At 39.3% G+C, this 17,763-nt stretch overlaps 1 protein-coding gene across 1 annotated transcript; it reads right to left on the reverse strand.

Annotated features, from left to right (window-relative positions):
- Positions 1–12,620: 12,620 nt before the first annotated feature.
- Positions 12,621–15,103, reverse strand: LOC107674379 (galectin-3-binding protein A-like). The gene is made up of 5 exons (XM_016468378.1): positions 14,928–15,103; positions 14,591–14,797; positions 14,368–14,499; positions 13,859–14,120; positions 12,621–13,743 (listed from the first exon to the last, which is right to left on the reverse strand). Exons 3-5 carry the CDS (start codon positions 14,471–14,473, stop codon positions 12,696–12,698), a joined length of 1,416 nt encoding a protein of 471 aa, XP_016323864.1. The 5' UTR covers positions 14,474–14,499; positions 14,591–14,797; positions 14,928–15,103; the 3' UTR covers positions 12,621–12,695.
- Between the last annotated feature and the right edge of the window lie 2,660 nt (positions 15,104–17,763).

Here is a 17,763-nt window from a genome sequence, read left to right on the forward strand (position 1 = left end):
AAGTAGTACTCCAAATAAAGTTTAATTATAACTTTTATATCAGTAAGTATCGAGTGATATGTCAGTAAATAGACAACAAATAAAGTAAATAAAATGTTAATAGATTTGAACTAGTATGAATGTGTGCCATAAAGAAAGTTTCAGATGGAATTGTGAATTGTTCATGAAATAGTAGCCTACTCTGACTGGCTGACTTGTAAAGCTTGGTGTCCACATAAGACTGTGGGATACTGCCATTTGTGCAGACTTAGTCAGTCTTTCTTTTTCACAGCAGTGATCCCGGGTGGACATCTGTATAACATTTTACTCACTGCATTTCTTGTATCCTTTCCCCAGTTCTATCCTTTGTCTATGTCCGTCTGTCCCTTCTCTACATTCTCTCTCTTGTGGCTAAGCAGTAACTGAGTGCCTATATGATAACACCTGTAGTAAAATAAAAGTAATATATTTCAAATACATTTATTTCATACTAAGTATAGTTCAACTCTTTTAATATATTTACTGACATATTGCTCAAGACTTACTGATATAAAAATTATATTTTAAACTTTATTTGGACTACTATTTGTGCATTATGCACATTTCTCAAGCCCTATTTTAATGACCTAACCGCATGGTCTAAAGTGCATGGCGCAAGTGCACTCAGGCTGAATCCACTTTTGCTAGTTTTAATGACGGGAAAATTACTTATTTATTTTTACTTACTTAAGTATGTAAATTACTCTTAATGAGTAATGGGTGTTTTTTGGGCGTAATGTGCAATAAACCATTCAGAGTGTCATCTCCCATTCCCTTTAAGAGCCAGTTGCGCTCGCGCCATGGCGGGTTCGCTATTTACATGGCGGAATTTCATTTTTAATTTTTAAAAATGTTTGTGTGCTGCTGTGCATCCCTGTGTGTAATAAGCAAAGTGCATACGCGTTGTGCACCCGCCTATAGGTGCATATTACTAACGCGCTCTTTAAATAACAAAGAAAAAACATTGCGCCACACTTTAGACCAGGTTTTTGTTGGTTAATGGCGCAGTCTATTTTCAGTTCCTCAATATAGCAATGCGACAACAATGCGCCTGGACACACCTCTTTTTAGACCAGCATGCCCATGGGCACACAAATGGGCGCAAATGCATTTGCTATTTAAACAACGCGGCGCGGGACGGGAAAATGAGAACTGCGTCGGGCTTGCGCCTGGTGTATGACAGGGCCCTAAAATGTGTTTTAATTTCACTATTTATGATTGTCTTTAAATGCAAGCTATTTAAAGTGTACCTGAAGTATACTTGAGATAATTCCACTTATACTTAAGTATATTTTTATTTGGACTTCAGCACTACTTCAGCACAATTAAAGTGCATTAAGCACAAAATTTAAAACTGTTCCAATTTAGCAGACTTTAAGTATACCAGATTAGTATACTAAAAGTACAATTGCAGGCTCATTGATTTCCTCATTTATTCCAAGTATATAAGCCCAGTGTTTCCTGTGTCCTGTGTCAAACGTCCTTTGGTTCCTGTACTACGTGTGTGTTTTTAAATCCTGTTTCCTATATTCTCCGATTTCTCCTCGCTCCTTCGCTCCTCGTCTCCGACACAGTAGCAGCAGCAGATCGTGACAGCTAGCTACACCTCACTGACAATGAATTTTGGATGTTTTATTTTCTCCCTCATCATCCAGCTCTTTGTCACAAAATAAGATAAATAATACATCTTCAGCAGTAAAAAAACAACTGGTTTCTTCTCATGGTTGACCTACCTGGCTTACATGTGGTGTCAGCCATTTTGACTCAAGTGCTATCCACAGGCTTTAGCCACAATACATTTCTCAGTGCCAAAGGGGGGTAAGTGCAGTTACGCCCTTTTGGCACCAACTAGTTGTTCATTGTTAATTCTTTTGGTTTCTAATGAATAACTTAAAAATGATTAAGAATTCACTTTTGGCAGTAGAAAGAGCTCATCAAGAGCTTTCATTTGATATATATATATATATATATATATCTCCATTTCACCCAAAATGTCACTTACGCCCTTCTGGTTCTCACCCCTCGTTATATTGAAGCCAACAATCTGCCAAAACAACCTGTTTTGTAATTTGCCACATTATGATGTCATGTGTGATGAAAGACCACCTCTGCTAAATAATAATAATAATACCTACTAATTTGTGCATATAGTATGAAAAAAACAAGAGAGACAAACACAGGTTTGCTAAGCAACCAAACGATAAGGAGGGTTCTGAGTATAACAAGACGCTGTACAGTGCCCAAGTAAAAAAAAAACACAGTCTTTGCATTGCCTTTCTTCTGATCCTAACATTAGAAAAGATTGGATGAACTTTATTTTAATAAATTTCCAGATCATGTCAGTAAGAAACTGGTCGTTTGTGTGCTTCATTTTTAAATGAGATGCAATTTGATGCAGAATTTTTAGAGAGAAAAGACAATGATGTGCTGACTATATTGGATCAGAAAGTAATGTCGAAACACAAGTGTGAGTAACTGTGTTTTTATCATGTGTCACTATGGCTTTGTCTGTTACAGATAGCTTGACATACCGAGTAATTATGCGTTTTAAACGTAAATTACAGGAGCGTTCATCTGTGAAGTATGTGGGCTGTCAAACATACACAAGTGTTAGCCAATCATGGCAGTGGGTGTTTACTTCTGAGTCTACAATCCGCCACGCCTATTTAAACAGCGTTCTGATGAGGGAGGTTAAAAACAGGACAGAAAATAGCCTATTACTTCTGAATTATGTTTTTTTTTCTGTCAAAATTTGTTACAGAGAACAGTATAAAATAAAAAAGGGCAGTTCATGACCCCTTTAAACAAGAACAGTTCTGTCAGCATTTCTGGGCTAAGGTTAGCTACATGCAGTGTAAGTGAAATCGGCCAAACCAAATTCACACAATACAGAAGAAAGTAATAAGTTAATTTGTTCTCCCTGTCACAGCCAAGACAGTCATGGACAAGAAGGCCAACCACCAGTTGAGTCTGACACTGTTTTCCTGGGGTCCCTACAGCCTGCCTTCCCAGCAGCTGCTACCAACACGTCCCTTTCCCTACTGGAATCACCACTTCCACCCTACAGCTCTTATGTAATTGGGGATTGGCCAAAGTCGGGCCGTCAGTGAGCGTCTGTCAGGCTAGTTTGTTTGGTGTGTTCCACTTGTCAGCTCTCGTCAGCTGAAGTTTGCCCAATTGAACATGTTGAATCGGCATCAGGGCCGTCGGTGAGAGTGAGAACTCTAATTGGATGCCTACAAATACAAAACATTCAATAAAACACGTGCCGTGAAGCAAACCCAACATGGCATCGTAAACATTGAAAATACACAATCCACAGCAATACTATCACTGTGACAAACATAACAATCCACCGCACACATACCTCTGCCGTAATCCAAGAGTGGAACGAAACTTTATGATAGAGTGGTATAGAACAGCTGGCGTAACAGCTTGTTGCTATCGGCTAAACACGGAGTCCACAGCTCCGAAAAAAAACGCACTAACAGCCCACATGCTCACACTCTCGTATAGAGGGTTACCTCCCTGCGATTAACACAGACTAAACAATGAAAAGAAACAAAACATCTTTGTATGAGCTCTTACAGCATCAAAGCAAGTGCCACGCTCATACCTCACTATAATGCTTCAGAGTCACGACACCGGAAGGGCAAAAGCCAAAACGTCAGGAAGTTACGCAATCTGGTCAATCAGCGGTGTTTGAGAATCCGCTGGCCCTCCAGGAATTGAGATTGAGACCACTGATCTAAAGGCTTAACTAAAGCACACTCTACAGTAGGAACTTATACACCTCATTGCTAAGATATGCATGACAAACTGCTAAGAGCACTGAGCGGAAAGTTTCACAAAACTAACCACATTACAGCTGTTTCTTTGGTATTGGAGGCTTCCATTCAGCTGCGTCATCTTGCCAACAAGCAGCAAAAAACAGACGTTGAGTGATCGAATGGAATTCAAGTATATTTCGGACAAACCACTGGATGCTAACCAATAGTGATGTTATGTTCAACACCGAAGCTTCGAAGCTTGTATCAAAAAAACAACACATTTGACATTGAAGCACTGTATCGGAGCTTGATTAGTTTTGAGAAAAGCATGTGATCTATGACGTCCGAAGCTTCATTCGCCTGAAAACCACGTGACTGCTTCAGTATCTGGTTCAAACGAAGCGAACCTCAGCGCCGTTTCCTTTACATGATATTACATTATGTTAGCATTGTTGTTTTTTTTTATCGTAATTTATATATTGAGCTCAAAAATTAACTTTGGCCATGAGATATCAGTCTAAGGACTGAGGCAGGGTTAAAATAAACAGATCATAGATTTAATTTATGAATTTATGTTTTATTTATTTTACTTATTTTAGTGCCAGTACGCCGACACAAATGAATGACTTTGACAATGAACATTATTTATATAAAATATAAAAAAACAAGAAATCAGTTGTAGAACCAGATGTGAAACCACTGGCTGTAATGGAACATTTGGAACTTTGGAAGGTGTTATTTATTTTTATGACCACTAGATGGCCACAGCATAAACCGTTTTAAAAAGCTTCGAGTAATGAACCTTTTTCCGATACAATTGTGATGAAAGCTTCACTGGTTCAGAACGCTTCACTTCGCCATCACTACTAACCAATATCAGCTGAAGCTCAGTTGATCCGTCACTCTACCTACTTCAATAAACTATATAAGGCCTTTCATATGCATGATCCTTCATCTGTCGCACAGACAGATGCACCTCTTTCCCTTTTAGCATCTTGAGAGTAGAGCATTCGGATATCTGCTTAGGAAATTATTTTGACTGGACTGCTGACGGTAGCCATTGGCTTACATACTATGGAAAAAATACTATGAAAGTCAATGGCTACCATCAACTGTTTGGTAACCAACACTCTTTAAAATATATTTGTGTTCAACAGAAGAAAGAAACTCATACAGGTTTGGAAAAACTTGGGGGTGAGTAAATGATTTTTTGGGGTTAATTTTTGGGTGAACTATCCCTTTAAGACAAAATAATTAATCCAAAGAATTCCCAATAAAACCTATTTTTAGAACTGGTTGTCACAGTCACCAGCTCTTTTCACCATGTCTGACACAAGACCAGTCATCTGAGCACACTACTTTTCCCATCATCTCCTTTGGCTAGCACATGTACACGCTCAATAATCACCACACCTGTATGCCATCAGCCTCATCAGTTCCTCTTCATAAACCAGCAACAAACACATGTGGTTGTCTGGTCTCAAGGTTGCAAGCTCACCTGTAGCTTCTCCACTTACCTCTTGGATCCGGATCCTCCAGAATGGTGATTTAGCTACTGGCTTTACCTGCATGGACTCTTGATTTCTGTTTGGACATTCCTGAAAGAGAAAGGAACATTTGATGACTTCAGTTAAGTGAGCTTCAGGTAACTGTTTATGTTCATACTTACCCATTTATGTTGGATTTCTACTTGTGGAAATAAAGAAGCTCAAGTACCTTGTACCTATCTTGTCCGTCTAGTTCCTGTTGTGACACTGGTCCTGACTGAACTTTATTAATTGATTTATTTTCGCAAGATGGGGCTTTTACAAGAACCACCACATTAGAAATTCAATTCTATCCCATTCTTCGTATAAACAATAAGCCACAAAAGAGACCATTCAAGAGAATCACACACAGAATAATACTACTAATAATAACTAGCACAGAAGAGGTTTAGAAAGTTACATAAGAAAAGCAGAGACATGAGGATGGCAGGTCTGGCTGACATCCACTGTGAGGTTTCTGGAATCATTTGTTATGTTTAGTTCTGGATAAAACATGAGGATCATACTGTGCACACAGAATGTCAATTCTTCCTCTTCACTGACATCTCGTACATTAATTCTGAAATCGCAACCATCTCCACTGTCAAACAGAAGACCAAGATCATCAGACAAACCCAGACTGTTACTCAGAAAGAACTGACGATTGCTGGTTATGTTTGAACCTGCAAAGAAAATGTAAAAAAGATGAAAATGTTAATCCAATAAAAACTGTGGTCAAAGGACTTCAGGGACAGAAAGAAAATTGCCAATTTCTGTGGAAAATGTTCTTGCTAGTCCATTACCTGGTGAAAATGAACCTGCACGACTCCACTGAGCTAGGACACCAAGAAGGCACTTAAGTATCTTATTTTCCTTTCTACGCGCTCTCCTTTTTGCCCTCTCTTTTCCACATCTATCATGTGTTTCCAATACATTCATGGGTAACACTTTTTTGATAGTCCACTTTAGACATTCTACTAACAGTAAGTCAATTTACAAACTAAATTGTCAACTAGCAGTCATTAGAGTATTCGTAGACTGTTTGCTTACTATCTTCTAACACTTTTTATTTTGATGGGTCCATAACATAGAACATACTGACTGTAAGAAACTTTGCAAGTATATGTCAACTTACTCTACTAACCCTAAACCTAACCTAACAGTCTACTCTGAGAGTTAGTGGACATGTAGTTTCAAAGTTACTTATAGTTTGTAAAATGTCTAAAGTGGACAATCAAAATAAAGTGTAACCCATTCCTGTTGTCTCACAACAATGCTTTAACACCAAACACAGACGGCAACGCAATCTTGCTAACCTGTGTCCTATCTGCACCTCTTACTGCACCTCTCTCTTTTTCTGGGGGGTCTCTGGAGTTGTCAGTCAGCTGTCAACAATGCAGACTGCATTCCAGCAAATGCCTCTCAGTCTACTCTTAGTATATTGGGCTTGACGGAGACCAGGTAGTGATGCGCGGATGGCGGTTATATCCGCGGGCGCTGCGGATAATCCGCGGATCGGGTGGGTCGGGTAATAAAAAAATGCATTCTGATTATTTGCGGGTGGATAAAATAAATCATTAATGATGCAAGTATTAACTACATTTTCTAAATGATGAACGTGTTTTAAATAGGCTACAGAAATTGAATAAAGTGTAAATTAACATTAAAAGTTATTCAACAAAACATTGTCAAGAGCAGTAAGTTTTGTTGTTTGCTTAACATTAATAAAAGACGGCACAGCTAGGCTGCTGTCACAAGACCTATTTCACGGATCCAATACTGATACTCGTGCGTTTTATTTTGCAACTGTTTACATGAACTTAAGACAAACCCGACAGTACTTTCTCAATTTGGTACTCGCAGTACGCGCTTTGGATGTGACTGTGAGCGCACGCACCTCTGGAGAGCGCGAGTACCGAATGGCTTAAAAAGACGTGAAAATAATACATTTTTGTGATGATGCAACAATGACCGATCAGGCAATTGACAATTCTGTCAACTGTCCCGAAACGCGAGCTAAAGTCGTCTATCGCAGCGTGCAGCAGCTCTACATGCGTCGATGTGAAACGAAAGTCAAAGAGAGAAGACCCGGTACAGCTGAATCACTCACGCTGTTTTCATCTGATAGTTTGTGTGGATTTATTTACTCATCTAACCTACACGCTATATTGAATAAAGGTTTTGCAGTAATTTCCCTCATTTTAAAGTCGAAAGCTGCGGGAATGAGTAATGCGATGTATGCGCAATCCCGCAACGAAATTCAGGATCTGATTAAACATAATTCTACTATACAGAGAATTTAACATTAATAAAAGACGGCACAGCTTTATTAGGCTGCTGTCACAAGACCTATTTCACGGATCCAATACTGATACTCGTGCGTTTTATTTTGCAACTGTTTACATTAACTTAAGACAAACCTGACAGTACTTTCTCAATTTGGTACTCGCAGTACGCGCTTTGGATGTGACTGTGAGCGCACGTGCCTCTGGAGAGCGCGAGTACCGAATGGCTTAAAAAGACGTGAAAATAATACATTTTTGTGATGATGCAACAATGACCGATCAGGCAATTGACAATTCTGTCAACTGTCCTGAAACGCGAGCTAAAGTCTTCTATCTCAGCGTGCAGCAGCTCTAGATGCGTCGATGTGAAACGAAAGTCAAAGAGAGAAGACCCGGTACAGCTGAATCACTCACGCTGTTTTCATCTGATGGTTTGTGTGGATTTATTTACACATCTAACCTACACGCTATATTGAATAAAGGTTTTGCAGTAATTTCCCTCATTTTAAAGTCGAAAGCTGCGGGAATGAGTAATGCGATGTATGCGCAATCCCGCAGCGAAATTCAGGATCTGATTAAACATAATTCTATCATACAGAGAATTGTGAAATAGATTTTCATTACTTTTCAAAAACTTTTTGAGTTTATTTATTTTTACAAAACTTTCTAGGCCTGGAAATTGCTGTTCAATGACTTTTCCAGGTTTTTTTATGACCGTACGAACCCTAATGTGATGATCGGGTGCGGTTATCTAAATCAGACAAAAATACAGGTGCGGGCAGTTGGCGGGTGGATAATTTATTTGAAGCTGCGGATTCGGGTGACGTTTTAGCTCATCCGCGCGCATCACTAAGACCTGGATTCGTCTAGAAGACTCAGCAACCCCTGCTGCTCACTCTAACAACTTATCTTTCTCTCACCCCCCCGTCAGTTTGGGAGGGGTGAGGGTACTAGTCTTCTCATTTCTAATAACTGGAAATACTCATCCCACTCTCTCCTATGCTATAAAAACTCATTTAAATATTATGCTATTACGGTAACGGCTCCTATAAAACTCCATGTTGTAGGAATTTATTTATGTGCCTCTTTATTTGCTCATTGTAAGTCACTTTGGGTAAAAGAGTCTGCTAAATGAATAAATGTAATGTAAATTTAAACTTGCAATTATGAAAAAATAAATTCAAAACTGCAAGATAAACTCACAATCCTGAGGGGAAAAAGTCATCTTGCAGTTTATATCTTGGAATTCTGACTTTATAACATGCAATTTCAAAGTCAGAATCCGTGTTACCAAGTCCACATTTTTCCAGAGGAATTGGGCAACTTTGTGCTACTGGCTTTGTCTATGAAACTGGGGGATAAACTCGCAACAGTAAAAAAAAAAAAAATAGTATTTTTACCCCTCAGTACTTTTAAACTCGGAATTGCGTGTTTATATCTCACAATTCTGAGAAAAGAACAAAGTCAGAATTGCAAGTTTATCAAATTTCAAATCTTTTTTTTTTTTTTTCCGGTGGCAGGAATTGACTTACACTGTGTAGCCTGTTAATGAATGACATCTGGGACCATTTTGTGCACCACACCACAGACATATTTGACTGTCCTTGCTTTCATAGAAGAAATGAAAGATGAATGAAATAAACACAATTAATTTTGCAATATTGTATTACAAGGCCTAAATCCATTTCCATGAGCAATGCTGTCATTTCAGCCTGATCCAGTAGATGTCTTACCAGTCTCACAGACCACTCCTGCATCCTCTTTATGTGAGCAGTCAGTAACACCCCAGCCTTTGAAGCTGCATTCAGACAATGAGCTCTCCGAGCCTTTACAGTTCATGTCATCCAGCCAGATTGAACCAAAACAAACAAGTAAATGGGATTAAAATAAGAAAATAACATTTTGATTTAAAATTGGATTAAAAACACGGGTCAGAAATAAGACTGTTGGTATTACAGTGTGTAATATTTAAATTCTCTTACCCTCACTAATGTGTTTATACACCTTCACCATATTGTCCTCCAGGTGTAACCGATATCGCTCCAGGAAAACCCAGCTGACGACACACCACTTGTGCTTCAGCCAGTTCCCATCCGTCATCACAAACTGTACCCCACTGTCCATCATGGTAGACCTCCACACGACCAGATGACGGCAGATCCCCCACCAATTGCACTCTGCCCTCACGTTTAGGCTTTGACTCTTCATTTGTCGCAAACAATAAACTCGTTTATTTAGAGGGTTCATGAACGTAAAAAAAAAAAAAGCCCACGACAAACAAAACCAACACAGAGTAATTTGTGAAACGATGACGACTATATTTAAGATCAGATTATCAGCTTTACAGATTTATAAGAGCTAGTAGTATATTCTTATATTTGTAAACGTCATGCATCTTTTATGTGAAATATTTATATAGAAACTCAAGAAGCGAAGACCAGGAGACTCTTGGGTATCTTCAGCAGGATTCTTTATTGAGAATGTGCTGTGTGGTGCTGGCAGTGATACATTGTAGTTTATATACATTTAGGAGGCAGTGCTTAGAAATGGAAACAAAGCACCTGGGAGACGACTTTAAACAAAACATGCAAATGCAGTATTTGGGTATAGCAACATGCCCTATTTCACCAATCAGTCATAATCCAATCAGCATGACTCTTCAAAGACTGGGGCAGGAGCACCAAGAGCCATTACAGACAAAGGTGAGAGTCACAGTAATCTGGCTCATTTGACTTACAATAAAGTGAACAGGAACTGGTAGGAACCTCTTGCAACAAACTTTGCAAAATAATAATCTTCAAACCATAAATGCAAATACAAACCTCTTGTTTCATTTAAATATCTGCTAAATCAGGACAATCATTGTGAGATATCGCTTACATGTGTAATCCAACCACTGTCCAGTCACATTTGAGGACTACCTTAAGTTTCATTTCAAGAGAAAACAAACTCAAGAATAACTGCATGTTCAAACAAATCCTGTTTGAGTGGCTATTTGAGATTGCCACAAAATCCTTTCCCACAATGCAAAGAGGAGGTTCTCAAGCCACTGTGTATGTACATTAAAAGTCTAAGCTCAAATAAACATGACTGTTTTCTGTTTTATTTTATTCATATCCACGAGACTTTCTGAATGTTGGCATTCCAGTGACTTCTGTGACCGGACCTGGCTTTGAAATGGATTTGAGCATGACACAGCTGAAACACTTATGATTAGTGTTGCTTTTGATGCAGATTATTGTCATATATATTATTAAATATAGGCGTTATGTACCGATAACTGTACATTTTGGATCTGAACAGACATTCAAGAGTTACAGTGCAACATAAGTTTCATACAGTACTCATAAGTCTTGTACAATAAAAGCTATTGTGAAATGACTACATTCGAATGTAATGGCAAAAAAAACAAACACCCTTTTACCATCCTTTTATGGTCTATTGTCATCTAAATTTTAACAGGGTTGACATTAATTGACAGGTGGACACCTGGACAATAAAGCACCTTTTTTTGACAAAGAGGATGAAATGACACCTGTTGCAAGACTTAACAGACTTCGAAAAAATAATTTCATTTTAATAAATTGACAGGGTGAATTCAGGTAAAGTGGGCCATTTAAGCTTGATTATACTGTGCTCAAATGATTTACACTTTCAGAGCATAACAATGGTCTTTTATCAAGGGGACACCTTCTTAGTATAATAAAACTGTTTTGGCTGATGCTGGTGGGTGTGAGCACATCTCAAAGAACTCATGAAATGTAATCTCTTTGACATTCAGATCTTTATTTCTAACTTATAAGGTTACTCACTAAAACAAATAGTATTGTGACAGCACTTGTGTTATTTGTTAACATGAATTAACATGCAAATAATTTGTTAAAACATTTTTTTCCTGTAAGGTGGTTAAATATTGCTGGCCCAGTTTGGCTGAAGGTGCTTAATAAAGTGGGCCACCTTGAACCTTCACTAATTCACATTCATTGAATAAACTGACATTCGCTGATTACTTTCATGTAGAAATTACGGGTGCATCTCAATAAGTTAGAATGTTGTGGAAAAGTTCATTTATTTCAGTAATTCAACTCAAATTGTGAAACTCGTGTATTAAATAAATTCAATGCACACAGACTGAAGTAGTTTAAGTCTTTGGTTCTTTTAATTGTGATGATTTTGGCTCACATTTAACAAAAACCCACCAATTCACTATCTCAACAAATTAGAATATGGTGACATGCCAATCAGCTAATCAACTCAAAACACCTGCAAAGGCTTCCTGAGCCTTCAAAATGGTCTCTCAGTTTGGTTCACTAGGCTACAAAATCATGGGGAAGACTGCTGATCTGACAGTTGTCCAGAAGACAATCATTGACACCCTTCACAAGGAGGGTAAGCCACAAACATTCATTGCCAAAGAAGCTGGCTGTTCACAGAGTGCTGTATCCAAGCATGTTAACAGAAAGTTGAGTGGAAGGAAAAAGTGTGGAAGAAAAAGATGCACAACCAACCGAGAGAACCGCAGCCTTACGAGGATTGTCAAGCAAAATCGATTCAAGAATTTGAGTGAACTTCACAAGGAATGGACTGAGGCTGGGCACAAGCCTCGAGCCTCAAGCCACAATAGGTAAACAATTACCTATTGTGCAACAGTGTCAAGTGTGAAAATAAAACCTAACATTTTTAGTGACCACTATTTCTTCCTATGACTTACTATTCTTTCAAAATGAGACACCACTGCCACCATTTCTGTTAAAGGCTATTACAATTTAATGTCTGTGAATTATTAACTGATTTTAATAATTTTGATGAGGCTAGATATATTTTATAAACAATTAAACAAAAGAATCAAACTCACAGAGATAATGTAAGAAATATATTTTTATTTTTGAAGTGCACTTACACTTACTGTATTGCTACAGTACGGTATTTAAATGAAAAGTTTAAAATCAACAAACATTTGGGATAAATCACTGCAGAATGAATAACATTAATTTAAAAAAAAACTTGATTGCATTTAATTGATTTGATTAAACTAGATATGAATATACTGAAATGCCTGCAGGAAACTAGCTGAAGCCAAATATAACTCTGTGCAGTCAGATGTACTCTGGACGCACTACAAATCTAAAACTGTAGTCATCAGGACAGGGGTTTGGCAGATCCATACTGCTGTTATTTGGAATCACTGCCATGCTGTTTTTGAAATCTTGAACATGAAAGACATTGTTTTCATTCTTACAGCTGAGAATCAACCTGTTGCTGTAGCGAATGGTGCTAGTGTACATGTTCTGATTACCATTTGCGGCAAACCTTGCAACAGGAAAAGAATAACATGAAATACCATAGTTAGAGCATTCCTGAGCACTAAGAAAAACCTGGGCTTGCCAAAAGACCGTTTGTTTTCTGTAAAGAGCACTGGGGTGTGCTGGAGTGGAGAAGGTTAGTATTCTGTTATTTTGGCCATATCTGCGGTTATAGTTGTAATCATAGCGTGGGTATTTGACAGTGCTCACATTGAAAATTACACTCCACTCATCTCCAGTGTAGATTCTGGATAGATACTCACTACTCATGTTATCCATTTGATTCCTGATCTTAGAGAAAGGCAGAGCATTGAACTGAAAACCTCTGAGCAGACCAGTTAGGTACAGTTTCTCATGATTCTGACGGAGAACCCTTGAGGAAAACTGTATTTCATAGAGTTTATCCACTGGGATCAAGAGGAAGCGGATGTGATTCAGGAGACTGGCCTGTAGATCTGAACTAATCTCCTCACATTTGTCTTGGATCCATGTCTCCAGAGCTTCAAGAAGAAAAGCTTCATCATTCACAATCAGGTCTGAGTGCTGCAGCAGAGCGTCCATCATGTGAAAGGAGATGGTGCTCCACACTGGAGAGCTTATGAGGTACTCGCAGTTCCAGGAAAGATACTGAAGGACGTTCTCCTGCAGAACAAGATCACCTGTGCGAACGCCGTACTCGTACATGGATACCTGTGTAAGGAAGGTGTTATCTTCAGGAAGGAGTAAAGTGAAGGTCCTGCCGACATCCTCCATAAGCTTCTTCGCTCCAAAGATAAACGCCAGCTGATGCAGACATTGAGCCGACGTGATGGAAACATCAATCTGACGTGTGTACAAATACCTGAGCAAAAACAGATACTGTAAGTGTCTTACACTGATAATATAATCAGTTCTGATCTGCACTCAATGAGACATTTGGATTGAACTATGAAGTGAAGTGGTCTTCAGAAAGTTACCTGAGAAAAGCAGAGACATGAGGATGGCAGGTCTGGCTGACTTTCACTGTGAGGTTTCTGGAGTAATTTGTTATGTTTAGTTCTGGATAAAACATGAGGATCATTTTGTACTCACAGAATGTCAGTTCTTCCTCTTCACTGGTGTGTTGTACATTAATTCTGAAATCACAACTATTTCCACTGTCAAACAGAATGCCAAGATCATGAGACAAACCCAGACTGTTATCCACAGAGAACTGACGGTTGCTGGTTATGTTTTTACCTGCAAAGATAATGTAATAAAACAGATTAAAAAATACAAATAACAGAAATACACATGCAAAAATATCGAGTTGCTGGTGCCATTTTGTGCACCACACCACAGACATATTTGACTGTCCTTGCTTTCATAGAAGAAATGAAAGATGAATTAAATAAACACAATTAATTTTGCAATATTGTATTACAAGGCCTAAATCCATTTCCATGAGCAATGCTGTCATTTCAGCCTGATCCAGTAGATGTCTTAACAGTCTCACAGACCACTCCTGCATCCTCTTTATGTGAGCAGTCAGTAACACCCCAGCCTTTGAAGCTGCATTCAGACAATGAGCTCTCCGAGCCTTTACAGTTCATGTCATCCAGCCAGATTGGACCAGAACCTACAAAAAAACAAATAGAATCTGGATTAAAAATATAAGACAATTCTTTTTATCAGTGTGTAACAAACAAATTGTGCTGTGGAGTTTGTACCTTCACCATATTGTCCTCCAGCCGTAACTGATATCGCTCCAGGAAAACCCAGCTAACGACACACCACTTGCGCTTCAGCCAGTTCCCATCCGTCATCACAAACTGTACCCCACTGTCCATCATGGTAGACCTCCACATGACCAGATGACGGCAGATCCCCCACCAATCGTACACTGCCCTCCTGCTTTGGCTGCTTTAGTCTGTCATCTTCATCCAGTGACAGAAGATTTAGAAGAAGACAAAAATTTAGAGATGTTTACAAATATATTTGTGACTTCTCCAAATACAAATACAAATAAAAGTAATTTAATTCAAAAGCAAGCTTTTATGTACTAACCAAACAGGGTCAGACGCTGTGCTGAAACGTGAAGAAACAGTAGAGGCCATAGAAGGTACATGATTCTTCTTTTGCTGGAAATATTGCAAACAGCAGCGACAGGAACACAATTCACAACTGAATGAGTTCTAACACAACTTTTCTGTTAAATAACGACCAAATCAAGTCAACTATTATGAAACTTGGATGAAATGCTGTGTGATCACTTTTGAGGGCTACCGAAAGTTTCATTTCGTGAAAATGCTATGTTTGGGAAGTTTCGTTACTGCAACCTACCATTTAAACAAGAAGTGTCTGTCAGCATGTCTGGGCTAAGGTTAGCCACATGCAGTGTGAGTAAGATCAGTCAAAACAAATTCACACAATACAAAAAGAAAGTCATTGTAACCAAGGGTGGTTGAGTCTGATGCTGTTTTTCCAGGGTCCCTACAGCCTGCCATCCCAACGGCTGCTGCCAAACTGTCCCTTTCCCCACTCAGTCTCATCCCATCTGGTCCAGTCCTGTCCTGTCCTGTCTAGACCAATCTGGCCTTTCTGCTCCACCTGGTCCTGCCACAATGTTTTCTCTTCCCAGACTAAAGCCCCTTTCTGACTTGGTGCCATGTTCCCTCCGTCTTTTCATTATTGTGACCTTGCCCTCTATGGCCTCCCTATAATGCTGATCTGCTCTGGGTACTGACAGGATTCTGCTCTCTCCTTATTCACATTTGCTCATGTTTTCTATGTTTGTGCCAGGACCAGAGTTGACCAGGGATGGGCAGCTGTGGTCCTGGATGGCCACTGTCTTGCAGTTTAACCCAATCCCTAATCCAGCGGTGTCAAACTCCACTGTTCTGCAGAGTTTAGCCCCAACTCTAATTAAACACATCTGATCCAGCTAATCAAAGTCTTTAGGAGTGCTAGAAACTTCCAGGCAGGTAGGTTGGAGCTACGTTCTCCAGGACAGTGGCCTTCAAACAGATGAGTTTGACATGTGCCTTAATCAAACGCAACTGAAAAATCTTACCCATGTCTCAGGATTGTTTGAAAATTACAGGCAAGTGTGTTTGATTAGGGATGGAACTAAACTCCAGGAGCGAAGTTGCCTATCCCTGATTTAGACCTGAGCTGTGTTTGAAATCGGGCCCTATGCCTACATTCACTATTCCCTACGAGTGGGCGAATTCGGACACGGAGTATGCCGGAAGGACTGCCGTTTTTGCATAGTTTGTGCTTTCTGTGTCAGGGTTTTGCCCTGACACTCTGTTGGTCTTGTGTTTGTTTCTTGTGTCTATGTTGTCTTGTGTCAGCACATGGCCTAGTTGATTGTTTTTCTCAGCCATGTGCTTCTCTAGCCCCTCCTCCTTGTTTCCTCTTTACCACACCCTCTTGTTAGCCTTGTTGGTCTAATTGTGCTCACCTGTTCCTCGTGTGTTTTCCTCCCTATTTATAGTGTCCCTTGCCCTATTGTTTTTGCTGGTTTGTGGTCATTCTTTCCCTCACTGTCACTGTGTTTGTCTCTGTCTGTGGATGTGGCTGAGTATGTGTTCATGTCTCCCTGCCCGTTTGATCTTGTGCTCTAGTTCTTGCCCTAGTCTTGTCTCTTGTAATTCTATGTTCTTATCTTGCTCCTTGTTTTTGGATTTGGTCTGTTTTTGTTTCTTTGCTTTTATTTTAGTATTCATTTAGTTCTCTTAGTCCTGATCTTTTGTTTGCGTTTTTGGTTGATATTTGTGTTGGTTAATATAATAATAATAATAATAATAATAATAATAATAATACTTATTATTATTATTATTATTATTTTATTTTTTAGTTCTTTTGTTTTGTTTATGCTCTTGCCTGCCTTGGATTAGTTTGTGTTTCTGTGGAGTCTTGTTGTGGTGTTAGAGTTCCTGACCTGTTCCTGTCCACTGGTTCCCTTGCCTGGCATCTAGGGTGCTTCAGAGTTTACGGTCAAGTATCTGAGCTCAGCTCTATGGTGCCTTGTTCTGTTCTTTCCACCGGCCTAGTCTTGTCGCCCCCTCTGCTGCTATAGTATTCTGCCAGTTGATGTCTGAGGCGGCTCCAGTGGTCTTCCCTAGCTGTCTCTGTTTCCTGTGTTCCTGTTGTGGTATCACCTGTGCACCTCACTACCCTTTTGTATCGGTCTGTTTTGTCAATAAACGCTTGTTACTCACACTGCGATTGGGTCCTCCTTCCAGACCCCTGACATTCTGTTTAATAATCATTTAAAACATACCAAAACTGTTATCTCCGATAGTAATTTAAAAGATTTTTCTCTGTCATGGAAACTAGCATGTATTAGTTTATTAAACATTTTAATAATCAATTAAGAAATACATTTATACCTGTATGTTATTACGCTGTATCCACACTGAACCAGTGGTTTGGAAAATGGATGGAAGGATAGGCTTGTTGGAGATGCATCGGCACAGCGAAGACCGATTGGCATATGACATCAAAGTACTGTGAGAGCAACTGAAGAGCAGACGACTCTTTATGCTTTTTATTTGCTCTCATAGTACTTTAATGCCGATCGGTCTGCGCAGCGCCGATGCATCTCCAACAAGTCTGATGATTCAGCCGCAGGCACCATCTTCTGACAAAAGGCGGGAATTCATTGGGCACAACCCTCACAGTGCATTATCGGTATTCTGTAGCTGTTGAGTGTACATCGGTTGTACACTTATTGCATTATAGAATTTATCGTGTGCACTCGATAAAGACTATAAATGGCTGTCCCCTAAAAGAGTGCTCTATTTAGGGTATAGAAGGTGATTGCAGACACAGCCCTTGCTCTGTTAAAAGCTCATAAAGTTCAAGTTCTTTATATACTTTCCCCATACGCTCTCCT

Source organism: Sinocyclocheilus anshuiensis, unplaced genomic scaffold, assembly GCF_001515605.1.
Source record: "Sinocyclocheilus anshuiensis isolate Anshui unplaced genomic scaffold, SAMN03320099.WGS_v1.1 scaffold173, whole genome shotgun sequence".
Classification (NCBI taxonomy): Eukaryota; Metazoa; Chordata; class Actinopteri; order Cypriniformes; family Cyprinidae; genus Sinocyclocheilus; species Sinocyclocheilus anshuiensis.

Bases quoted from the DNA above. Each gene is read 5' to 3' on its own strand.
- LOC107674379 (XM_016468378.1), bottom strand. From the start codon at position 14,473: ATGAACTGTAAAGGCTCGGAGAGCTCATTGTCTGAATGCAGCTTCAAA. The intron at 14,121-14,367 runs TTAAGACATCTA...TTATCTTTGCAG, and splicing joins AGGAGTGGTCTGTGAGACTG to GTAAAAACATAACCAGCAAC. The intron at 13,744-13,858 runs GTAACTTTCTGA...GTTTTTGCTCAG, and splicing joins CATGTCTCTGCTTTTCTCAG to GTATTTGTACACACGTCAGA.